The sequence below is a fragment of the Sinocyclocheilus rhinocerous genome, unplaced genomic scaffold, assembly GCF_001515625.1.
Source record: "Sinocyclocheilus rhinocerous isolate Xijiao unplaced genomic scaffold, SAMN03320098_v1.1 scaffold708, whole genome shotgun sequence".
NCBI classification, from domain to species: Eukaryota; Metazoa; Chordata; class Actinopteri; order Cypriniformes; family Cyprinidae; genus Sinocyclocheilus; species Sinocyclocheilus rhinocerous.
This window is the reverse complement of record NW_015635523.1, coordinates 668,443-695,552: the sequence shown is the minus strand read 5'-3', so window position 1 is coordinate 695,552 and position 27,110 is coordinate 668,443. Positions and strand designations below refer to the sequence as shown.

Genomic DNA, 27,110 nt, shown 5'->3' with positions numbered 1-27,110 from the left:
GAGAGAGAGAGAGACAGGATCACATCACAGTGGAATTCGCTGTCTTAACCGTGGCTTGTGTACTGCAAACGCATACCAGCTTCATCACTGTGTCTGTCACGCGACTCTGTTCCCCTTTTGGGCTCTGTCTTTACATTTATTTTGAAAGCTGAAGCTCGCGATTATGGTAAGGGGCGTTACATTTCAGACAAGTGCTTGCGGTTTTCGGCCAATCACAATGCACTGGGTTAGCTGGCCAATCAGAGCAGACTGTGCTTGTCGGAAGGAGGGACTTTGTAGAAAACAAAGCGTTTGAGAGAGGCGGGGCATAGAGGACTTGCAATAATGTACAGTATTTGAAAAATAATGTGTTTTTTGAACATTAAAGCATGTCAACATATTCTGTTACACCAAATACACAAAATAATGATCTTTAAAAAAGCATCATATGCCCCCTTTAAGGGAACTGAAAATTGTTCTTCTATAGCATCATAGCAAAACCCCCCTATTGGAGCCTTTATTTCTAAGAACGTAATACACAAAATCTCAAATATACAGTTCTCTCTTATGATTTGCCTCTTGTCTTTCTTAGGTATTGCATGTGCGTACTCTAATTGCGTCCTGTGCATTTGTCTGTGCTTTTGCGATAGAATTCAATTCTTTTCGCTCCTGGATTAAACCTTAGAAAAGTTTTTCACAAGAGATCAATGAAAATACTACGTGAAATCTTGTTGGTTGAGAGTGGAATTCTACATCTGGAATTCTTCAACAATCAAAAATGGATCTTTAATTTATTAACAATTTAATATGTTTTAATAACATTAATTAAATTTAGCATATAAATGTGCAGAAAAGGGGTAATGATTTTGACATATAAATGACCTAACTACTTCACAACACCATCAATATTACACTGCAGAAGGCACTTCAGTCATAATCACTGCATATTTTCAGTGCCTTTGCTGCATGAAATCACATTCTAATACCCCAGTCCATTAATTGGTTATCTGCAAACTCAAATTTCACTCATTCACAGCTAAAACCAGACAAATTTCATTTTCTTGGTCCCATATTGACATGCTAATTTTGGCCTTATGGAAGCATTCTTTAAGACACTGTCTCACTCTCCGCACAATACCACAAAGACGCAGGGAGCAAAGTTGGGCGGTCCAACAAAGCTTCAAGCTGCGCAAGTTGATTATTTTGTTCTTAACAAGGCGAATACTCTGTGTGGGTCCTTTGTTGCCTCAGACGTTTACTTTCATTTTCATAAATCTCTCTTGGATGCAAACTTCACAGGGGAAGATGGAGGTCGTTATTGCTTTTTATTTTCACAGGCATGTTGTACATGTGTGCTGCAATCCTTACAGCATGAAGACAATAAAAGCTCCAAAGCTCCAAACTGGATACAAAACATGTTAGCTGCGGTTTCACCAGCTAAAAAGCCATAAGCAACCGATCAAACATGTGTGACAAATCCAACACGACATTAATAGTCCAGAGAAGTATCTATACGTTTGTCCATTACAAAGCAGCCTACTTAGTTTTGGTCAAGCAGAAAAACTTGGAATATCTGGGAACTCATCCCAAATACTCATATATCCGGAAGTTCTTACACAGAGAGATTGCGGGAATGTGAGCAAGAAGCGAGGCGAGGCCGTGTCTCAGTTGCGCTAGCTCTCACCCCTCAGGTCTTCGTGCGATCCTTATTTAAAAGTGGGGAGTCCGACGGGACGTGCAGTGAAATTCCAACCAGTGCGATGAAAGAGAATCTAATGAATCAAATCCAATCCTATTAGTTCCGGCCCACATCGCAACACTGAGGCCTTTCTGCTTGCTGATCGGCGAAGATCTACCAGAGCTTGAGAAACAGGGTACCGGACGGATGGACTGGTACATGAAATGGGTTGTGTAATCAACCCAAAGGATCACAGACACATTGAACGGTGTCTATTTGTACGATATAATAAAAAACAAAAGACAGTGACCTTGAAAAATAGATTTTTTTTTTTAGAAAAAATCAGTTTGAAAGGCACCATTTTTTTAGGAGCTCTTCTAAAACCAGTATGTTTATGGACGGTTTCCAAAAGAAAATCAGGTAGAAGTCACGTAAATACTATCACATCATAATCAATGTTTTAGTTATCATATAAAGTAAGGACAATAGAAATAAGGAAGCTCAGAGTTGTCGGCAAAGAGGAAGTTGCATAGCTGCTGAAGGTAGCTGAGAAATGCAATTCGCTAATGTACCACTCTGTAATCCATGACTGCAAAGACACTGGACTTATTTTTTTCCCCTTTCCATTTCTTCCTGTCCTTCTCTCTGTCATTTTCCCTTATCCCTTCTTGTTGTCCGTGCTGGTAGTGACTCTCTCTCTCCAGGGAGTGGGAAAAACGGCAGAACAAAGCGTTGGAGGGAGCAGGGCTCATTGGGAGTCTGAGCTGGAGGCTTTGTAGGGCAGCCAGCTGGACATACAAAGAGAGTAAGAACGAGAGAGAGAGAGAAAGAAAGCAAAAGGGGGATGCAGAGCTGGAGAGGTGTAAGCGCGACCCAGGATATGGGTGTGGGTGCTGCCGAGGCTCGCGGGAGAGGGGGAGGGATGAGGAGGGGAACAGCGTGAACACTAGATCCTGCTTTGTGATCCACTCATGCAGAACTTTTGCCCTCACACCCCTGGCCTTCTATTCTCCAGCTCTTAGCTCTGCATGCCCACCCTTCACCCCTCGCACCCCCATCTCCATCCCTGAGAATTTTTAATCTAATCAGTGTTGGATAAATGTTACTCGTATCAATTGTTCCATTTTAGAATCTGTAAAGGATTCCTAAAAAGAATGGTGCAAGCATCAACAACTCCTGTTGGTTGTTGTCGGATGCAAAATGTCTGAGGTCGGTTATAGGTGTGGGGTCAGGTAAGGGTCAAATGTGGGTGCTAAACTGGAAGTCAAACTAAATTAAATGATTTTACAGTAAACTGAAATATTAGGAATGTGTTTTGTGGATGTGCAAATTCAACTGCAAGGGGGCTGAAAAATAAAGACATTTTGCAGTTGAAAGATAAAGACATTAATATTTTTAATATTAGTATATGTTTTATATTTTAAAATTAATTTAATAATTATTAAAAATTTTATTAACTTCAAGCGCGAATATTTGTTGGGAATTTTGGCAGCAAACAAGTTTTTGATTTGAAACACTGCATTCCGATGGACCTATTCACACCAGGGGGAAAAATTCGGCCAACAACATTTTTATTATTTTTATCTATATTTTATCTACATTTTATTTTAGGCAAATTTGTGAATAATGACAGCTAACATTTTCCTGACTTCCTGTTTAGTTTAGTTTTTTATTTTATTTTATTCACACCAAGAGTGAGTATTTCTTATTGTGTATTTGTATTTGGAATACTGGCAGCAAAAAAGTTTGTGTGTGGTTTTTTGAAACTGCATTCATCCAACAATAGAACAGGGTTTTTTGAAAGTAATGCATTTTTGTTTTATTTTCGCCCAATGAAACTCACAGACCAAGATATAAGCTTTTGTTTTGCTTTGATTCAAGGGTTATCATTCTCTATATATCCACTATCCTATCTTTCTTTATGATGGCATAAGAGTCTCATTTTTTTCTCTACCTACTTTTTTTCTCTCCGTCTCTCTTGCTCTCTCTTTAGGAAGATTAGCGCGTTCTCCATCCTCCTGAGCTGAAGATTAAGGCACAGTTTAAGGGTCAGTGTGAGCTGGAATAGCCCTTTGCAGGTCCACCCTGACACCCCATGGAGGGCTGAAGCGTGGCCATTTTTGGGTCCTCACCAGGGTCGCCCCACATGACCTGCTACCTGGCAGGGGGTACAGTGAAAAGAGAGCATTGAATTAACAAGTGACTAGTGTTTGAAATGCAAGGTCGTGGCTTGCAATATGGGTGGTCAGTGAAATCTAAAATACATTGGTTTTAAGAACTTGAAAATACATTGCTCATTTCTCGGAAACAGCTGAATGACTGTTATGTACTTACAATGGAAGTCAATGGAGAAAAACGCACAATTAAGTAAATATGTTTTATGTATGTTGTTGTAGAAGACAAAAGGTAAGTTTTTATGAATATTATTCTTTGCAATTCTATATTGTATTTTATAATATTATTATTTACAATTCTATCTATTATATTGCCATTCTTTGCAATATAATAAAAGTGAATGGGGCTGTCAATCTCTAACATGACAAAAATATCATAAAAAGTAGCATAAAACAGACTTGTGCTCTGTATTACAAGTCTTCTGATGTCATGTGATAGCTTTGTCAGAGGAACAGATTAAAGTTAAAATTCATTATTCACTAATAACTCTCCCTGGCACATTCATGAGATTAGTAGTGATGTCCAATTAGTGAATTACGCATTCTTTTGAAGCAGATATTTAAAATGAATTGACTGACCTGATTCACAAAACTGGTCAGAATGATTCATTCACAAATTGAAGAGGAGCATGAGTCATCTGAACCATTTTTGATACCTTTTTGAGAGATTGAAGATACAAATTTTGCAGAAACGGGTTCACCATGGTATTTATGTAAAAACAATGCTATTGTACATCAGAGGTAATATTTCTATCGCCCACATCTCTGCCTGTGGCTTACAGTCTTAAATGAATTGGGAGTTTTGTAGAATTAAATTCCGATCAGGTCAGGTCTGTAAACTCAGCATGTTTCTTCTGTTCTTCTGTGCTGAAGCAGCAGGACTAGTGAGTGGAACACAAATATTTCTATCGCCCACATCTCTGCCTGTGGCTTACAGTCTTAAATGAATTGGGAGTTTTGTAGAATTAAATTCCGATCAGGTCAGGGTCTGTAAACTCAGCATGTTTCTTCTGTTCTTCTGTGCTGAAGCAGCAGGACTAGTAAGTGGAACACAAGACCGGACTGCATGAGACAAATTGCTTTCTCTGTCCCATTTGATTCAACCTCTGTGATGAGTGGGACACATACTGTGCACGCAGAAAGGTACAAATTTCTCCCTTTTTGCTTTTTGCTTCGTGAACAGTGAAAAATCTGTGAACGTATGTGAACCAAAAAAGAAGAAAGGAAGAGAAAAGGCCCGTGTCTTTCCTCGTTCTCTTTGCTGCTCAGTAATCAAATTCAACTAGGTTTGTGTTGTCTGATAATTGAAATGTTTAAGTGTGAAAATCGAAATGATCTCCACTACGAGTAAAACATCTTCACTTCGACAAATGAGAACGTTCCAGTTGCATAAGTGATTCGGTCTGCTCACCTCTCCTCTCCGCGTAAAATAGAAATTGTGTTGAGAAAGTGCGAATCCCCCCCCAGACAAAAGCCGTCCCTTTCATGGCCGACAAGCAGCCAAAGCCATTGGAGAGGGTCAGTTTTGTTTGAAAACACTCCCTCTCTCATGCTTTTGAGAGAGTAGCTTGATGCAGAAATGAAGGGTGTCTACTTCTTCTTTTGTGGTACGGGCCAATAGCAGTCAGGCAATGCGTTTTCAGCCGTTTGATGTTTTAAAGAGCGAGAGATTTTGTCATTCTGAAGGATTTGATCAGTCGACTAGCAGACACTTGATTAATGGAACTGATCCCTTTCGGTATGGGAGATCCCCTTCCGTCCCCTCCCCGTTCGCTCCCGGGCCTTGTTTTCCGTCTTTGGGACGTGCAGAACGAATGACACAGATGTTGTTGGAGGAGACAGTCCCCATCCCTCTCCTCCTCTCCCGCGCTCCCAGCATGGGGCCTGAAACTTGTTTTTCAATCATTGTTTCTGCCAACTTCTTTCCCAAAAGAGAAAAGCGAGGCGAGAAAGAGGAGGGAGAGAGCGGAGGGAGCGCTAAATAAAAGAGGGAGGGAAAGTAAATACAAAGCATTTGTGGAATATAAAGAAAAAACATTCTTTATAACAATCTCCTGATAATTTAGCACCACAAGGACTGTGGGGAGAAGGGTGGATCGGTCAGAACCGCATTTGGGATGGTGTAGTGGAGGGTGCAGAGCCAGAGGAGAGGAGCTTTAAGCTGAAGATGCAGGTGTCAGCATGGCTGCTGTGGGTGGCATGGCTGTGTACCTGGACCGAGGCGGCATGCCAGTGCCAATGCCAGTGCGCATGCCCACCTGAGGAGCAGGTGGCGCAGAGATCAGAGAGGTCGGAGGGGAGAGGGCACCTTCGTCACCGCCTGGCACACCAGCGGGCGACACACAGGGACAGGGCCAATCGCAGGAAAGGTAAAACTAATGGATTTTTTGGGGAATATACAGTAGCACTGTTAAGAAAATTAATAATATAAATTATATTTGCCTTTTAGTTCACTTTTTGGTGAAGAATAAGCAGTCAAATAAAGAATCTATAAACTTGGAGAAAAAAAAAAAGGTCATTTTTATCCAGGACCGAATGGTGATTTTATTCAGATTGTTTTATTAACCTAATGGCTTCTGCAGCCAATTTCAGGCATATCAGCATGGGGTCCAAAGCATGAAATTAGAAAGACAGTGATAACTTGATAAAGTCTTTTTCACTTCATGATTTTCCACTTGTGGACACTCTTGATTTAATTTACATGTGAAGAATTTATTAAGTAAGTGTGACGGTACCATAGTGCATTCCGTTTGCATGGCTATTAGAAGTTTTACTGTTTAAAAAACTTTTGTTGCTGTAGTTTATGATGTATTCGACCTTTTAGTGATTGGCTTTTGGAAACTGTAGGGAAATGATTAACAGGGAAAAAGTTGCTGTTAAACCCATTTCCTCTTCCTTTGCTATTCTTGGTATAGTTTTTATTTATTTATTCATATGTTTTATTTGTTTGTAATAAAAAATCCTCCCAACTGGATTCAACTATATTTTTATAACATGAAATATAAAATACTTATTTCATTTTGTGTTTCAGCAGGGTTTCAGCAAGTTTTATTTCCAACATAAAATTCTTGACCACTTGTTACTTATTAAAAGCATGCTTTATGCCTTACTTTAGTCAGTTTTGGTAAAATAATAATAATAATGTTACGCTCAAACTCAGACATTGTTAAGGAATTCAAAGAGACTTATTTATGGGTAAAACGTGCTGAGAAGTTACTCTGGGCGCTAAATCACCTGGAGTTCTTTTGCGATGCTGCTTTAATTCTGTGTTGTGGTATGCCGCCCCATAGTCCCTCAACATCTTTTGTTAGTCGCTGAAAGCTGGTGATCCACAGGCCATCAAGGCACTGCTCTCTGGATCAATATACGTGTCCATCAGTGTGGCCTGCTCTTTTAGGCCACACAATGGACAGTTCTCTAAACAGCACTTTATTTATATGTGCCTTTAGAGAAAATGAACTGCCGCCGCCTCTGCTTTTCTCTCCTATCCTTTTCTTTTCGCTTTCTGTTTTCTCCTCTCTCCGTCTCAGCCCCTCAGCGACCGTATTTACAGACTTAATAGTAACTGGAATTAGCAAGTGTTGCTCCTCCGTGTTGTTTCAACTCTACAGTAGCAGCTGTGCTAAACTTTCACCTTTTGTTTGCACATTTGTTTTTTCTGATCCTTTGGTTGTATTATTTAAGAAACGTATGAATTTACAGCACAAGTTTGTGATTTAATGGCAAAAGTATGTCACTTGAACAGTACCAGTTCATATCAATATTCTCTTTAAAGTTTATCAACTTTTCTGATTTATGTGGGAATATTTCATTCTGATTTTTTAATGACTCGTATGGTTAGCATCAGTTTGTATTCACATATTAAGCAATTTGTGCAGCTTAGAAAGGAAGTTTTTCTTGGCTGTGAGGTCTAATGCTTTCCTGTTTCTGTATGCTGTCATCACAAACATTTGATAGTGGTCTTCAGATAACACATTAAATTACTAACTCAACTAAAAGTGAAATTATACATGACCCCCACCATCGTCCTGAAGTGACAATAAAAGTTGTAAAAAACAAAAGAGTGGATATAGTAGGCTATAAAAGAAAAAATTCTCGTTTCTCTCCCCTACAGTAGTAGCCTATGTGTAAGTGTAACAAACACAATTTGGCCCAAAGTATGTCCCATTGTTTAAACGATGTGGTATTGAATTCAAACCAAAATATAAACAGAGGGCAAAAGCACAACTTCAAAGTCACACATGTGTAGTTTACCTCACCAATTGTTGGAGTAATTAGTTAGCGCTGGCTCGTCAGTCGTCGGAGGTGTAAATCTACTCCAGTCATCATGCCATCAGTCATGAGCTCCTGCTGCTGCTCCAGTCAGTCACCCGGGGCGGGTCTCGATCCGGATGGCGCTCTGTTCAACACTCATACTGACTGAAACGACAGAGACATGACTGTAAAACCTGTAGATCTCAACTGAAATGCCATTCCGTCATATAACCTGTAAAACTATTCATTTTCGACGCGGATTTGTAACGCAGATAGTCTGACAGAACAACGATGCGTTTGTTTATCTTCGTAGATTGAATTCGACGTGACACGTAAAATGACGAGACACTTTATCAAGCTCTTTTGGGTTTTTGGGATTATTTATAATACTGAAGGTAAGCACAAAGTAAAGCCTAATTAACTGTTTTGTTCCAGTGTGTAACTGTCGCCAAGTAAGAGGTGAAGAAATCCTGTAATTCAGACAGACTTATTTATTTATTTTTTAATTTAACAAAAAAGTTATTTCAATCCATCAAATTATTTTTCTAAAGGTTATTTCTAGAGATAAACTATATTTTTGTTTGTTTGCTTTTTTTGCGACAGATACGGATACATGTAATTTTCTTATAAATGTACAATAATTAATATCTAGAAACGATTAGTTTTATTTAGGCTACTGGTTTTGAAACAATAACTAAATGAGGAATTTGATTTAATTATTTCGATATTATTATTGAGATTATGATGATAATAATAAAAGTGCATATTTAATTTGTTTTGTGATCTAAATGATTCCAAATGTATTTTCCATGACGATATACTGTATAATGTTCTCTTAAGAATAAATGGATGTAAAATGTTAATTACGCAAACAGTACGTTACTTTACCTTTAAACCCCGTCATTTTATATGAAAGTTAACATTTAAGTCTATAATTCTTAATTTTGTTACATATGTAAAAAGTAAACGATACATGTAAACATCAAATTTTAAAGTTTTATTTACATGCTCGCTTTTCAGCTGTTTCCAGAAGCTCTCGTAGACTGACATAGGCCTGTTTATAATCTAATGCAGAATCCATCTTTATGCACAAAACTATTATTATTATTTTCGTTAAAACAACAAGCCTCTCAAAACCCCATGTAGAATGTCACACTATACTGTGGAAAGTGTAGCATTGCTTTTTTTGCAAACTTCCAACATTTCCCCCAAATTCCTCTACAGTGAAAATGACATAGCAGGACTGTGAGACTCTTGATTTCCTCTCTTTCAGGAAACTGCCCCAACAGAGACAATAGAAACTTTTAATAGTAGAACACATTTTTGCCAAGAATGTAGCGCTCAGATTCTCTATTGTGCACTTCACCCTGAATTGCCTCCTCTTTTCATGCATGAGGAAAAGGCGTAGTTTATTTCAGTTTATGTTTAACAACATTATTTATGTTTATTAGTAATTAAAGGGCCCCCAAATCCGACAGACAACAAGGAGTTGTTGTAAGACCAAACCAAATGCTTTTTTAGTTTCAAGGACACCCTCTCATGCTCATGTGATTGGCATGTTTTGGCGTGAGAGTACAAAGAGACATTGTAGGACATTGTAAGTTGGCCAATAATAGCAGAGGGCCATTCCTGCACTTGGTGCACAGGTGACGGATGTCCTGTTGGTCCATGACTTTGTTTGTGAGTGCTGGGCCTTTGTTCCTCTCCGTACAGGAAATGTGTTTCCCTTACTCATCGCAGGGTCATCTAGCCATCCTAAACAAAATAATTCAATGACCTCTCCGGATTGGAATTTGAAAATGTATTTGTTTAGTGGAAGTCACTGTTGTTTGATTCTTCCTTTTCGGTTCTCCAGGTTCCAGGCCTGTTTCAGATAGCGGCGTCCCACGTATCGTCCACCATCCCTCTGATGTGGTGGTCCGGGTGGGCAGTCCGGCCACACTGTCCTGCAGGGCAGAGGGCAACCCTGAGCCCACCATCCAGTGGCTCAGAAATGGCCAACCTCTTGACACGGACAAGATGGATGCACAGTCACAGCCTATCGTTTTGCCAGAAGGAAGTTTGTTCTTCTTCAGTGTCGTTCCTGGTCGAAAGAGTCAGTCCCATGAAGCGGTGTACGCCTGTGTGGCTCGCAACAGTGCTGGGGTCGCGACGAGCAGAAATGCCTCCCTTCATATAGCAGGTTTGAATCATGACAAAGTGTGATGCTTTCTAATATTAAAGGGATAGTTCACCTGAAAATGAACATTCTGTCAATATTTACCCTAATGCTGTTCAGAACCTTTCTTCTGTGGATCATAAAAGAACATATTTTGAACAACATTGTCCATACAATGAAAGTCAATAGGGTCCAAAACAATCTTGACGGTCAGTTCCCACGTGAACTCACCTTTTTGAGGCTGACAGACCTTGATAACAATGAGTGACCCATCAAGACCTACTGAAGGAACAAGAGGGCGAGGAAGCTTATTAAGATGGTTCATGAGATTACTAGAGATCAGATGTCAAAGTTTGCCTTCCTGCCCGAAACAAACAGAGCACTAATTGAGCTCTGACAACATGCTGTGTTTGTAGCCCAAACAGATTCCTTAGCTGGCTCATTTACTCTGCATTCCACTGGATTGGAGCAGGACCAGATTGAGATATTAAATCAATTGTTGCACACAATGAATTTGCGTTTTGTTTACATCTATTCACTGCTAGATAATTTGAGACACAAACAAGCTGCGTCAAGAGAATTGACAATAGGCATTGATTACTAAAGCAAAAGGGCGTTCATGAGAAAAAATGAGACATTTGTTCTCTGAAATGTAGCAACTGATTGTTAGCATTTATATAACATTTTTGATCAGTGACTGACCATTAGCATTTAAACTACCTTCAAAATAGGGGTTGGTATGGTTTTATTCAATGGCTTTGAAGACTTATGCTCATGAAGACAGCATTTATTTGATTAAAAAAATGCAGTACAAACAGTACAACTGTGAAATAGTAATACAATTCAAAATAACTGTTTTCTTTTTTAATATATTTTAAAATGTATTTTATTCCTGTGATGGCAAAGCTGAATTTTCAGCAGTCATTACTCCAGTCTTCAGTGTCAAATCCTTCTAATATGCTGATTTGGTGCTCAAGAATGTTTCTTATTATCATTAATGTTGAACACAGTTGTGCTGCTTCATTTTGTGTATATAAATGTCTTTACTGTCACTTTTGATCTATTTACTGCACCCTTGCTGAATAAAAGGTTTAAGTTCTTTAAAAAATCTTACTGACCACAAACCTTTGAACAGTAGTAACTATATTATATATACACTCATTCTGACCACATGTGTGATTTTCAGCTCTGCGAGAAGGGTTCCGTGTGCAGCCCAGTGACGTGGAGGTGGCGGTTGGCGAGGTGGCTGTGATGAACTGCAGCCCACCTGTTGGACATCCTGAGCCCAACGTAACCTGGAGGAAAGATGGGATCCTAATCAACAGCAGCAATGAACAGTACACTGTGAGTGCAAAACATACTCTAATCTGACATTGTTTTCTTATTTAGTGGGTTTGATTTGTCAAACCCACTAAATAAAAAAATATGTTTTTTTTCTTGAGAACTCTTCCCTGTATATGTCTGTAGAGGGCAGTGTGACACAGAAAGTGTATCACAGAGATAGACCTGTGCCTTAGCACCCTGAACAGTGTTTTGTGTGTCTGGATGACAGTATATTTCTGCGTATCTGCATGTATAGGAACTGAATGGTAAACTGATCATTGCTCCGGCCCAGAAGAATGACTCTGGAGTTTACAGCTGTATAGCCTCAAACACAGTTGGAGTGAGAGAGAGCCGAGCGGCTCGGCTGTCTGTATTAGGTGAGACTCTATCTTTGCTCTAAAAGAGTATGAATAACTTATTAAAGCATGGAGACTCATACATCTGACCTTCTTCCTCAGCTAAGCCAGTGTTACTGCATAAACCAGAGGATGTTTCAGTGCAGCTTGGAGCATCTGCACAGTTTTTCTGTGAAGCCGATGGAGACCCCATGCCTTCTGTAGAGTGGAGCCGAGAAAAAGGACCTCTACCCAATGGCAGGTCAGATCATGATTTAATAATATAGAATCATTCAGTATATAGTAATATAGTCCCCCTGCAGTACATGAAAGAACCTCCAGGGGTCCGCAGACCCCCAGTTAAAACTCCAGATGCATAATGATTGTGAAATTCCTTACAATTCACATTCCTAATCTTATATTACAATCGCATTTGCCAGATATTTAATCAACCCCGACCACAGTCTGCAAATCCACTATGTGACGGCTCAGGACATGGGCAAGTACACCTGCACTGCGGAAAATAAGCTTGGGATGTCTGTGGCCAGCGCACAGCTTCTTGTAGAGGGTAAGAATGCATGTAATCAGTCAAGTAACAGCACTTAAACCTCTTCCCAGCATGCCATTTGTTGAGATTAGTGATGTCTGGCTAATATATGTTACAGACGTAGGAAGCACCAGACTGAGAGACCTACACAAAGAGCTGTCTGCCTTACGTGTGAACCTGGAGAACGTCACAGTTATGAGTACCGCCTCCAACATATCTCAAGTCATGTGGAAGGTAATGCAGTTCATGCACCGCTCTTTAAATAATTTTATTTTCATTTTAAGACAGCATCATGTCATTAGTGTTTTCTCTTCTGTTTGTAGTTGCAGTCGTCTGCAGTGTCACAGCCTCATTATCTTGAAGGCTTTGAGGTGCTGTATCGCTCTCTCCTGCCGGCCAGCTCAGACTGGACAGCTCAAAGCGTTCCTCAGCCTGGCCTTCACACACATGTGGGACCTCTGAAGAGAGGCTACAAGTATGAGTTCAAAGTCCGACCCTATGGCAGCAGCCTGTATGGCAGGGAAAGCAACACCAGACACTTACGAGTGCCAGAGATAGGTGAGAATCTAGAACATTCTTTACAAAAAAAGGACTGTGGTGGTATCTAGGGCTGCAACAACTAATCGATAAAATCGATTATTATCGATAATGAAAATCAATCGATTCTCATTATCGATTGGTTGGGTCTGCCCACAGTGCACGTCCAACTTCAGCCAGTCGCATCAAATTACAGCACTGAATAACGCATTTCTATGGACAAAATGCATCTAAAAATAGTAGAGGAAACAGCTCTTGCAGGAAAAGTACGTGATCCAAGCTGGCCAAAACATGAAAAATCTTTATTTTAAGCTTCAAGCTGATGCATCAGCGTAATGGCTTGCCCTGTCAGGCGCTTTGATAGATACGTGTGCGCGTCCACAGCGCAAAAAACTTTCAGTTAACGGTCATATCCTTATCTGTAAATGTCACAAATTCACGCGAGCCTTTCCATTTTTGCATAAAGGCCCGTACTGACGGTCTGCGTTAAGTTGAAATCCTTATGTCGAGTTCACACTGCACGATTTTAGCCCGATTTTTCACTCGCCGACAGGTTTTGCGAAATCGCCGACAAATGCCCGAAATCGGAGGCAAATCGGTGCTCGTTCACGCGAGTGACAATCACGCAGTGTGAAAAGACACAGTGTGTAACCTCCTGTCGTCGTTCCATCGTGCAGTGTGAACACAGCAACAACTGAATGTTACCCCAGATAGTTGTTCAGTGTGAACAACACAACAGTGATGCGACGTCTTTGAAAATCGTGCAGTGTGAACTCGGCATTACTGAAAGAGCGCCGGCACTGCGGACGCGCGTTAAACAGACGGAACACAGTAGAGAGGGAGTAATAAATAATCGTTAGTTGCAGCCCTAGTGGTATCATGTTCAAAGATGGTAATACTATGCTGCTTTATTAAAGGGGTCATATGATGCGATTTCAAGTTTTCCTTTCAGCTGTTCTGGGTCACGGTGGCTGCCGTTAATGGGGCAGGAGTGGGGGTCCAAAGCAACCCATACAAACTGCTCATAGGTAAGCGAACAAAACAGGTATAAAACAGTCATTTTAAAGCGTAATCTACTCAATATGTTACCTGTTGCTCTCTTTTTCACAGAGTTGAGGCAGGAGGCGACACCGTTTCAGACAGGCATACTCAGTATGTCTCATTTCCTTGCTGTGATTAAAGAGCCGGTATTCATCGGTAGCGTTGGCACCCTCCTGTGGTGTGTTTTGATGATTACTGCCGTGTTTTTGTACAGGAGACATGTCAGACCCACCAACCTGGGAGGCAAACACTCAGGTAATCTATAATAAAGTCTCGATTTACTTCCTTTTTTCTATACACACATAGTCATACAATTATAATTGTCTCTTTCATTTATAGGCTTGTATAATGTGTTTTTTGAACATTAAAGCATGTCAACATATTCTGTTACACCAAATACACAAAATAATGATCTTTAAAATAGCATCATATGACCCCTTTAATGATTACCATATACCATGGTATTTGCATGGTACTCCAAAGTACTTTAGTCAAGGGTTATTGTTATTATTTATTAAAAAGATAAAGAACATTTTTGTTACTTGAAACAAAATAAACGTTAAATAAAATAAAATATATTTAAACTAGCAACTAACCTTTAGTTTAACTTGAAGTGCTAAAATAACTAAATCTAATAAATAAAAATGAACAAAAACCATATAGGCATATTTTTAAAAAATGATAAAAAAAAAATTTGATTATTTTGGGGGGGTTGATGCTGAAAACTCAGCTTTGCCATCACATAAATAACTTACATTTAAAAAAATATATTAAAATAGAAATTGTTATTTTAAATTGTAACAATATTTCACAATATTAATCTTTTTATTGTATTTTTTTATCAAATAAATGCAGCCCTGGTGAGCATAAGAGACTTCTTACAGAAACTTTGTATCTCATAATTATGGCTTAATATCTAATTTGTCAATATAGTTTATCTCTAAAATAACTGTTTATCTCATAATCATAATTTACCAAAGCATGATTTTTTTCTTATGTAACAGTAATACTATACTTATGAAATAGGCTTCCATGAGTAACTGAGTCAACATCCTTATAATTCCCTTTCTAGAATGGCGGCACCAGACTCTCCATGGATCTCTGGGGGCTGGAGGCCAGATTCCAGCAGTGAGCCCAAGCAGGGCCTTTGGACCCCGAGTCAAGAGAACTCCGGCTTCCGGAGGACAAGTAAGTCACAATTTTAGTTAAAATACATAGTAATAACCTCCCCTCGAGTTTCAGCCCTCATCTACTTCTCTTTTTTTCCTCTCGTCATCTCTCCGGATGACAGATACGTCCTTATAAGAACCTTCAATATACGCCTGTCACCCCTGAAGTCACGACTCTGCAGAGTCCTCATCAACTCTAATTACCATTGACATCTTGGCACATTATGTAAATCAGTCTGTTTTTACCTCCCTACTGACAGCTCTGCCCATTACGGCTAAAAAGGACCCCAACCCCCTGCGGTCAGCCGTCCCGATTGTACCAGACAATTGCGGCGTCTATGGCACCTTTTATGTGGATCTAACCGGCAATGGACTGAAGACGTTTAATAGTCCAGGTCACTGTCCCAGAATGCCTCACGGCAAATCTCAGCTGCATAACTCCGAGACCGTTCGGATCACCGAACCCATCGTCAAAACTGCCATCGTGAGGGAAGTGCAGGCGTTGCCATGGAAACGTGCCCTCCCTTCCCAGCCCAACATGGGAGTTCTGAAGGAATCGTGGGAGAAAAATTACAAGCGTGGTGAGACATTCATTCATTCAGCGAATCATTCACATTCATTTCGCCCAGCAGTAACACGTGTTGTAATCTACTTCCAGAGCTGCATGCGGTAAAAAGTGCCCCGTTAATGCCTGTGAGTCAACGAGCATTGGCAGTGTGCAGTGCACCGAGTACCCATCAGCAAAGATTCAGTCAGCACCCTGCAGGTTTGAACATCAGCGTGTCTCGTGTTTAAAATGCTATTCTCATTACGCAGTCTATTTATTAGAACTCTTCTAAGCTGGTCTACATTCCCTCAGGTGGTGTATCAGAGCCTGTGAAGCCACTGAGTTCTCCGCGTATCCTGCACTACTCTGCCTCTCTGCAGCTGGTGGACATGTTACCCAGCCCTCCGCCTCTTCCTATGGAGGACAACCACAGCCTCAGCTCAGAGGACGAGTGAGAGTCACCCCTACACACAAAGCAAAATTTAAATGTGCAGAGATTTTATTGCTCATATATAGCTCAGTAGAACATGTTGGTAAAACTATTATAATATTAATTATAATAAGGTTCAATTGGTTAACTTTAGGTAATGCATTAGATATCTTGAAGTAACAAAGAACAATATTTTTTCCAGCATTTATTAATCTAAATTAAAGGAATAGTTCACCCAAAATAAAATTCTGTTATCTTTTACCTACGCCCATGTCGTACAAACCTCAATGACTTGCTTTTTTTTTGCCTATGAAGGTCAGTGGGCTCCATTATTCCAACAGTCTTTCTTCGACAGTACACAAAAGAAGCTATTTTCATACAGGTTTGGAATGACATGAGAATGAGTAGATGACAGAATTTTCATTTTTGGGTGAACTACCATTTAAATGTTACTTTCTAAATACATAAATACATTTTAACATTTCAAATTGTTTAAATCACTGTTCAGTTCAGGTAAAGTAATTGAACTTTACTGTAAGGTGCTGCTGTTATATGGCTTAAAGATATCAACTTTGTGCCATGTTTCCCCTAAAATAGGAGTAATAAAAAGAAGCACAAATGAGACAATCAATGACATGCTAAAAGAGTTTGAGCTATAAAATGAATGTAGGAAACAAAATAATTTGGTCTACTCTGGAAAGACTTTGTTATAAGACTTTTGCAGGTGTCTAGGGAAATCAGAGCACAGTATTTGACATCTGAATCTATAAAGGAGATATGAGATCACTGGGGTCTTTCTCTCAGCAGAAACTTCTGAGAAGCTATAAATTCATCTATTTTCTATCCATTTGATCTCTTAGCTATCTATGAGAAACAATTAAAGATATGAACGTGATCTCATTTGTGATTTTTCTTTCCTGTGGGCAACAGTATTCAGCAGAATGCTTTGAAGATTTATCAGAGAGTTCAATTCCATCTCAGTGCACAGGAACATACTAGAAGTCTTTCTTGTCACTGTGGCTTCTTAAACGGCGATAAACTTCAGTGTTTCACCATTCTGTCATAGCAGGATGCGAGTGGTGTAAAATGACTACTGACACAAGAGCTCAAGATTTGTGTCCATTTCTCACAGACCTGTGAGGGGTTGTGGCCTTGCCTGTCTGTAATGACGGTGTCTGTGACAATACCATGTCATTATACCGTGAGAAAAGAGAAGTCTACTACTGTCTCTCTGCTCTCAAACTAAAAGTCTGGAAACCAATTTAACTTGTAGCTCAACTCTAATGGACAGGGAGTCTGAAGGGGAAATGGCCCACACTATTTATTAGAAGGTCTGTAAGTGGGAGGAAGCATTTTGAATGCTGTAGGACACAAACAGGAAGCTTCTTCCGGCAGTGCAGACTGAGGCTGGAGGCATCATGGTACAAGAGAAAGAAAAAAGTGGATAGCTGGAAGGGACACAAACACCTTCCTAAAAGAACATTTTTATTATAGAAATATTCGGTGTAGTGTGCTAGCTAGTATGAATTTATTTACTGGTCAAAGGAACAATTATTAATATGCTCATATTTCTGTATATCTGATCCCTCAGGTCTACCAGATCCACCAAGTTGACAGTTGACATCGGATCTCAGCAGTCTGTTTGTGCTGCCTCTGGGCTCCAGGGTCCCGCTACGGTTACTGCAGGCTGTCCAACCCACCACAGCCCAGCCCAGCCAAGCCCGTCCTACAGCCACCTGTCCACGGCCTCCTTCTGTCTCTCCACTGACGACTACCAGGACACCACGCTCAGTACTGAGGGCCACACTCAATACATGGAGATCAGCCCCAAGCCACAGGGGCAAAGGTAAAAGAACACCTGAGTCCTGAGAGTACATATATGTGAAGGGAGTATCAAGACAAGGGCTAATTGTGATGTCTCCCAACAGTGCGTCCCATCAAAGTTCTCCTTCAATGCCACGTCCGTTCTCTCCCACACCCACGTTTGGTTACATCTGTGGGCCTGCCGACCAGGAGATGGATGACGAGCAGGAGTCTCAGGCAGTCGGCCTCAGAAGAGCCACACTGAGGAGCACGCCCTCATCTTGTTGCAGCGAATGGGAGGGTTCGTTGTGGAACGGCTGGGGTTCGGTGTCCGAAAGCAGTGTGACGAGCGCTCGAACCAGTATCATCAGCTCTTCTGACTGCTCGTTCATAAACGATGCGAACTTTGCCCGCGTCCTGGCTATGACAGCCGAATCCATGAGTGGTACTTTATCAGGCAAGTTAAAACTCTCTTTAGCTTCTGTAGAATTAGGATGTTTTAATTTATAGTCTTCACATGATTCAAGTTCTAAGTTGGTTAACAGCAAGAACAGATGTAGTTGCCAGAAATGTCCACTAGGTGGAACAACCTGCTCACGCAGTCAATGTTCTATCAGCAGCTCTACACAGATTCACCAACCCTGAAAGCTCTGCTAATTTCCACAGAAATGAAATGAAATAAAAATGCCTGCTAAATGAATACATGTAAATATGTTGACTCATTTTAATCAAGCTTTCAGGTACCAATAATTTGTAGTACTCTTACAGTACATCTCAAGATATATTTCACCTTGTTTAAATGTGTTCTTCAAATTTCTACAAACTTGTAAGTTATTTATAAATCTGACCACACGAGTTGCCAAAAACTGTGATCACATTTTACTTTTCTTTGATGAACACCAGCTTTTCTCAGTTCATCATTGTCAGTCACTAGTTTTTCAGCTCTGCAGGGCTGTAAAATTATTCTGCATCATTTGCATAGTCAACAAAAAAGCATTATGTAAATACTTGCTGCAATTAAGTTCTTTTGAAATGATTCATAATTATGTAAGACATAAACAGTCTATACAGTGCAACCAAAGTATTTTGGCACTTTAGTCTCACTAAAAAAATGTTTTAATGTCATTGCATTAAATAACAAGGCATCAACGCAAGTGGCTTTGACAGTGTTCTATAGAAAGACAGCACAAGCAAAACGTTTCACAAAAAAGTCGTTTGTTAGGTTTTAAATGATAAATGAAGACCATGCTTTTGGACACTCGGGTTGTCAAATTTTAATGGAACATGTTCATAGTTAACTTGATAAACTACACCTGTCTTCAGCTTGAGACCAGTACATAATAATAGCAAAAATTGCTCATATAACAATGAGGTTAGTTCTGAGAAAAGCTCTAGCATTATCTGATTTGTTATTTTGTTATCTAATCACATTCAGACGGTTTGAAGTGTTATTCCAGTACTTTTTGGGATCGTTGCATAACTAGAGGGAGAACTGTATTTGGGATGAGAATTTTCATTGTCAGATCAGATTCATGAGGCACTGCAGCATTACGCTTCCCAATGAGACAGTGAAAAATAGCAGCGCTACTTTGGTACAATGAGAAATAATGGGATTTGAGGGCCTTGTCTGCAAATTGTCTGAGCTTCCCCACCATCCTCTCTGAAGTTTCAGCAAATCAATCACGGCTTTCAAAAGAGAAACCTACAGGGACTTTCCTCTCTCCATTTGCTGATTGTTTCCCCCTTTCTATCTTTCAATCTCCGTGAATGCATCAGGTTAAATGACTAGTACACTGTAACTGATGAGTCCAGCACCGTTCTGCGTTATCATTCAGTGTTATAATGTTGAAATTGACTTGTACGTCTTTATACGTGTTAACAGATTGCTTTTCTTTGTGTATTTTGTACCTATGTGCATGCACATGCATTCATCTCCCTTGATTTCCTTCGTGATGTGTGTGATCCTGCATTTTCTGCAGATTTCTCCCCGCCTGCATCCCCCCTGAGTGTTCTGTTCCCCCCTCGAGAGTGTTTTGGAGAGGTGGAGCCGCTGCCCGTGTGGGACTGGAGCACCGCGTGGGTGGAGGAGTTGGAGGCCCAGTTTAAAGCCTCCAGAGAGGCCAGAAGAACCCCCACATCTAGCCGACACTCGGGCATTGAGCACTAGAGAGGACATCTGGAGAACCCCTCGCACCGATGATCGACTTGCACATGCCTAGAGGTAGTTTATGGACTACATTTCCCTGCGTTCCTCAGGGCAACCCCCCTTCCTTGTAGTTTCGACGGACTTGGGTATGTAGCAAGGTCAATTAAGTAGAAGAACACACTGCTGCAAGGTACAATAGGTGCAGTTTATATGCCACTTTCCATATGGACAGTTGAGTTGTACCACACCATAATAAAGACTATTGTACAGGACGCTCATGTTGGAATTCAAAGAAATGTAAATAAACCAATTTTATTTAATAATCCTCCACATACGATTTTGTAAAATCATATATGCTTTTATATGACAGAGTTATCTAAAATACACAGGAAATATTATTCAAGACGTTTTTGTATTTTAGGAGTCCTTTCTTATTATTTTATAATTCAAATACATTTCTTTTTTTTTTTACATTGAAAAATGTTAGTTCATTTTGCATTTGAATTGGAATATAATTGAACTAAATGTTAGCAATTTTAGATCAATTTTTTATATATGTATTTTTATTGTTGATTATTGTTTTGTTTTTTTGTATGAACGTAGTTTGTTGAGTAGACATACTGTTTTAGCTGTCAGGTTTTTTTAACGTACGTTATAAATATTCCTCAGAATTGCTGCACTACTAAAAAGCCGCAGTTTAATTACTTCTATTTTTACTAACTGCCTTTTTAAAGTTAATAAAAAGATTATAAATGAACATTTTAATCGCAAGTATCTGCCTCTTGGATCACTATGACATATGTTTGTGTTTGTGTTTGTTGCATTTGTGTCCAACTGTCTTGTAGTTAAGGGAGCACAAGAGGTCTGTCAAGAGAACATGTACGGCCGTCCAGAGCGCTAATCCTCACCGCAAGCCAGCAGAACCAAATCAGACAACCCTAGACACCCGCTGGACGGACACACACACACACACACTCACAGAAAACACAAGTGACCATGGCATGACTGCAGAGGGATTATCGCTTGTCCCTTTCTCTCTCTCTCCCTACGGCCATATGCTTGGCACAAAAACACACCTCCCCCATTACACACTTTTATGCATGTGCACACAAACACACTGTTCGGATCTACAGCCTTGAATTTGTCTATGGCCAAAAAGGCATCTTTTTATAGCCTGCTGGTAATCCTTTGACTCAGTTTGCCATGCAAGAGCACACTAAAACGGTACCAAGTTTTGCTCCTCTCTTGCTCAGTTTCTTTCATTCATTTGTTACAGAAGAGCACCCCACATTTGTCTGCAAGGATTATTTTGCATGAAATCATTCTCTCTTATAAAATGATAAGGTTTTTAGTAGTACTTCTGATGAAAACGCTTGCTGATAAGCGATTGAGATAAAATATTCAACTAAATTTTTGCATTTCTTATCCAAAAGGTAAAAATAAAGTCACAGCTGTGAGATATGAAGTTAAAATTATGAGAAATAATGCTGCAAATACAAGATTTAGTCACAATTGTGAGAAATAACGTAGCAATTCTGTTATAAAGTTGCTAATATTATAACTAGTAACAAACATGACAAAGTCCAAATTGTGAGACATAAAGTTGCAATTGTGCAATATAAAATTGCAATTATGATAAATAAAGTCGCAATTGTGAGAAATAGTTGCTATTATGATGTAAAGCTGCAAACAGAGGAAATGAAGTCACAATTGTTAGATATAAAGTGCCAAATATGAGAAATAAAGTTGCAGTTGTGGGATATACATTTTCAAATACAATAAATATTAACAAACTTGAGAAACTGTGCAACTGTGAGACATAAAACTGCAAATATGAGAAAGTCAGAATTGTGAGAAAAGAAGTTACAATTATGAGATAAAAAGTTGAAATTGAGAAAGAGTTGGTATTAGGATCTAGTTGCAAATGCTAAAAAAAAATTGGACACAACTGTGAAAAAGTCAACTGAGAAATAAAGTTTCAATTGTGAGATATAAAGTCACAATTGTTAGATATTTAAAAACTGCAGTTATGAGAAAAGGGCAAAACTTTAACTAGAAACTGTAAGATGCAAAAATATCCTTGCGTATTATTACTTCTATTGTCATTTTGTAAGGTAGAAAAAGGCTTCTATAAAAGTACAAGTCTGATCGTTTCAAAAAGTAATCACACACATTTGCTCAGCAATCTGCATAATTAGAGGTATCATTCAGTACCACAAAATTGTACTGGATTAGTTCTGCACCAAAGTTTAATACTTACTGTTAAGGGTTTGTTCAAATGTCTAACCTTAAGTATAAGTGATAGCAATAGTAATGACTTTAGCAAGCAACACTAAAATATGCCAGCGTCATTGTTTCCAAATTTCTGTCAGACCATTTCTAAATTCTGTCAGCCCCAAATGTTTCCAGGAATAGTTAGCACATGGGACAAATTTTCAAGGTAATGCATTGCGGCACTAAATTATCGGCTAAATTGACATTAATGTCCAACACCTGAGTCATCATCTCTCTCGACTGCATCCGTCAACATACTAAATGAAAATTAAAGCCCCTGTGTGTCGCTCCATCCAGTCGAGTGGGCTTACCCAGGGTCCCATGCCCAGTCGGAGGTTCAGAGGCGGGTGTGTGTGGAGATGAGAAACGGCAGAGTGTTTTGCACAGACCCCATGGGATCCAGCCTTCTGTTGGCCTTCACTGACCCAGATCTGCCCTGAGAAAGATTAAACTCAAGGGTCCTTCTGTTCCCTAAACCCTACGCTCCACAGGCAGGGTACACAAATCCAAACCAGTTCGACTGGAGCTGCTGAGAGAAAAGAAAAAGCATTTATGTGCAATTGGTCGAGAATTGCAGAGATTACACCAAACAGTTGACTGCGTATTCAAGAACCTCTCACGGGCCGATGGTTCGGTTTATCTGAGGCGCAAACATTGCTCACTTGCCACATAAATGAGTCCTAGTACCTAGCTAACAGCCCGGCAGCTGTGTGGCTCTAAACGCTAATATCATTCTTTTCTCATCTCTAAAGAGCATTCAGCCATTTTAACCCGGTGTTCATCGTAAAACATCTTGACATTGATTTCAGCCAAATGCCAAAGCCGCTGTTTTACTAGCTTGTTTGAACATTGTCCTCTTGGTTTTAATGTGGCAATTGCATGCGCTTTGCATATATTAAATGAACAATGAGGTTGAAGGCATCCATCTCGGGGTTCTGTAATTAACATGGAAATGGGAGAATGGTATTTTGACTGTGCTTTGCTCCCCTCTGGCCCTCCTGGGCGTGTCTTCACTGACACAAAGCTAATGAATGAGCTAGTGATTTATGGGTAGTGGGTCTCCACTTAAGGAAGAGTGCGTGTCTTGACTACTTGGTCTGAATTCTAAGGAGACCTTCAAAGGTGAAAGCTCAGATGTACCCTCTACCTCTCTCAAGAAATTGCACCCTCCTTGTGATCCACCTCTAGGATTGATTCATATTGAAAATGATAATCATGAGAAGAACTTTGACTGGCTGCTCAAAACTTAAATCCCATTGTTTATGAGGCTTGGAAAATGTAATAGCACAAATGAGTACCTACATGGTTATGTTGAACACAGTGGAACATGTTATTGGATCAACAGCCTTGTTAAAATGGGGTGTTTAGTTCCAACTTGCTCCAACACCTCCCTGGAATGTTCTAGTAATCATACAGACCTTGCTTATCTGGTTGAGGTTTGTTTAATTAAGGCTGGAGAAAAACTCTGCAGGAAGATGGACACCTCAGGGTTATTTTATTTTAATTTTTTATTGTTATTTTTTGTACATGAATACTGTTCCAGAATTACAGGTGGGAACTTAGTCCGTTCTGTGTGTGTGTGTGTGTGTGTTTTAATTAATTAATGAAATTAATTAATTAATTAATAAAACACTTTTTTGAAGTGTTACAAGCTCTTGGTGCATAAAGAAGATTTGTAAAGTTGCAAAGACTAAAGTCTCAAATCCAAAGAGATATTCTTTATAAAAGAGTCAACCATGCCTACCTAAAACGGCTCGTTCTAACACGCCCCCACGTCTACGTCACAATGTGGGAAGATTTGCATAACGCCGCCCAAATGTTCACGCAAAGAAAGAAGGCGTAACTTTTATTCTTGCTGTAGTATTGTTGCTGCCGCCATGTCGTGAAGACGCTGTGTGTTTCGTTGTGAAAGCGAAACTACTTTGTTTGGCCTTCCAAAAGAGGACGATATCCGCTTCGTCATGCCTAGAGCTGATCCGTGCTGGTCGCTGAGGAAATACATCAACTTCGCGCTGAGGATCGCCGGATCGGCTTTCACCGTGGACGAGGCGGAGTCCAGCCCGGGCTCGTCACATGTGGTTGCCGCAAGCTCGCCAGCCGCTCCTTCGTTGAATCCGCCGGCCACGACATTCTCAAGCTCGCTCACTCTAGTCCGCCGGCCTCCGCTCACTATAATGTGTTTTTTGAACCTTAAACCGCACAAAATAATGTTCTTTTTAGCAACGTCATATGACCCCTTTAACGGTTTTTGCACCGTTCTGTGACACTTGCGTTTTTTTATTAAAGTGCCCCTATTATGTATTTTTGAAAATTACCAGTGTGTAACAGCTCTAAGAGAATGAAAACATCCTGCAGAGTTTTAAATCTGAAAGTGCACCGTGTATGAAATGTTTGTCTTTTCATCCTGAAATGCGAGGCAAATGTTGATCACAATAATTAGGAACCACAGTTTCCACAAATCCCTTCATTTGATTGGGATGTTCTCTTTTATTCTGGAGGGCAAGGGCAATGACTGTACCATCGAGCGTATTTTGCAGTATTAAACACGTATTTATACCGATTTCATCAGGCTCCGAAAATTCTTCAAAAAGAACACAAAGAATGGCCTTCTCAGCTGCCATAGTTGCAACTCTTGCATCATCAGAACAGGGTGTTCAACGCACCACCATTTCCGTTTAAAAAACGTTTTGCACCGTTTTTGTCCGGGCTGAACGCAGCCCAGGCATTACAGGCATGATCCAATCGGACCAATCACCGCAGATTAGCGTCACGCAAAGGAGGGGTTTGGAAAAATGAATCGTTGAGCGAATCGTTTTGAGTCGTTGAGCAAGCAAGGTAAAAAGAAATGCACATTATAAGACAATGAAAGCGTTTTTTGACCTTGCGTGTATGTCAACCTGTTGTTGGGGACTCCCAAAACCAAAATATGAACCTTTCATTACCCATAATAGGGGCACTTTAAGTAACGCCGCTATAAAATCTACAGCCCAAAACGGAACACGAATGTACTGTAGTTCAAATACAGAACGAATGACTCTTGTGAGCCGGTTCTTTGTAGTGAATCAAATACATACAGCGCAACCAGTGTAGTAGCCTATTCCCGAGTTAATTCGGTATTAGTGAATTAAAAACAATAAGCGTAGTTGGATTCCTGAATAATAATAATTGATTCTAAAGAGTCAGTTTAACGTTATTTTATCAAAACAAAATAACGTAGGCCTATTGGGTAAAGTCCGAATCTCGAACGAATGACTCAAATGTGTCGGCTCTAATAAAACTCAACTTTCTACAAACCGTGATATTTAAATCACAACTGTTAGTCAAATATACACATTCTCCGTTTTGACAGCGCATTTTAAGCAGCAGTACTAAATAGCCTATATTACTAGATGTTTGCGGTTTACTACGGTTATATTCCTAATGTTTATTCCTTAAAATGAATAAAAGAATCGGAACACCCGGGATTCTCTTTCCTAGCCAGGACCAAACATTATGGATGGAAGTGTAACGGAGGTAAAGACCGTTGTTTATTTTTATATTCTCCTTTTTCACTCATTGTCTATATAAGGACACACTGCTTTTTGTGTCTACTTGTTTTTTCCTTCTGTTTTTCTCACCTCAGGCTAGCGAGTCTCAGGTGGCAGTGATTCACATTCTTTGTTTTTCTTCTTTCATTCTTTACCCTCTACTTGTTTTATTTAACTCCCTGTCCCTTTCTCCACACTTTTGTTTTCTTCATTCTTCTTACCCACTCCGCCTTCACCCCCCTTTCTCCTCCTCAGCATCCAGTGTTGCCCTGGAAGAGTTAACGCCCACATGTAGAAATCGAATATTCAAGCTGTTTATTCATTTTTACACCCATTAAGGAAAAACGAAAATTTAAGCTGAATTCTCGTTTTTCGTTTTTTGGGAAAAAAACGAAAAAGGAGCCGTTTTCTAATTTTTCTACTTTCAATATTAAATCAAAAAACGAATGATCGAATGATACACGGATTCGCCTTGTCTTTGTTGTTGAAAACTTGAGGCCTGATTTCTGAATAAACTAAGTAACGACGTAACTAGCTAGCTAAGTAAACATTCATCCCATGAATTATATTATTATACGAATTATATTAAATATACTACTAAATAAAACCATTAAAAGTTGCTACTTAAAATAAACGTATGAAATAAAATATATAAACAAAAACAAACAATTTCAGATAAAGTTCTGTTTTTCATTTAGTTAAAATTAAAAACTAAAATAAACTAAAACTGAAATAAAATCAATAAAAACTATAGCCTACATACATTACAATAAAAGACAACAAAGTTAGTAAAATACACACACACATACACAATGATTCATACTAGGGCAAACCCATATAGTTCAGCAAATGTATTTTATTTATACAAAACAACAAGGACTACCAAAAAGTTAGTCAAAGGAACATAATTTTGGTTTTTTGAATGAAATACATTTCCTCACGATCTCCAAAACACTCCTTAAAAAAAGACAAGTACAATCGTTCACAACAGTCGTCAAATGACAAACTCTCTTGGCTTTGAAAAGAAAGAGGGAAAAAAGACCACATTCTTTTGTGACCGCAACGACGGGGATCCACAGACGGAGACGAGACGGACAGACAGAAGCGTCCTCGGCTCGGTTAGGTCGTGAGGCTGGCTGTCTAGCTGGCTGGTCAAACAACACATATTGTGCTTTCTATTTTTTTTTC

The 27,110-nt window shown here is 39.6% G+C and overlaps 1 protein-coding gene across 1 annotated transcript; it reads left to right on the top strand.

The window, feature by feature from the left end:
- The first annotated feature begins 5,922 nt into the window (after positions 1 to 5,922).
- On the top strand, positions 5,923 to 20,541 carry LOC107747033 (roundabout homolog 4-like). The gene is made up of 19 exons (XM_016561447.1): positions 5,923 to 6,200; positions 9,941 to 10,267; positions 11,430 to 11,587; positions 11,823 to 11,943; positions 12,025 to 12,163; positions 12,342 to 12,469; positions 12,567 to 12,682; positions 12,772 to 13,006; positions 13,247 to 13,251; positions 13,938 to 14,013; positions 14,096 to 14,281; positions 14,366 to 14,369; positions 15,099 to 15,214; positions 15,456 to 15,776; positions 15,854 to 15,961; positions 16,055 to 16,193; positions 17,764 to 18,018; positions 18,101 to 18,432; positions 19,955 to 20,541. Exons 1-19 carry the CDS (start codon positions 5,999 to 6,001, stop codon positions 20,140 to 20,142), a joined length of 3,156 nt encoding a protein of 1,051 aa, XP_016416933.1. The 5' UTR covers positions 5,923 to 5,998; the 3' UTR covers positions 20,143 to 20,541.
- Positions 20,542 to 27,110: the final 6,569 nt, after the last annotated feature.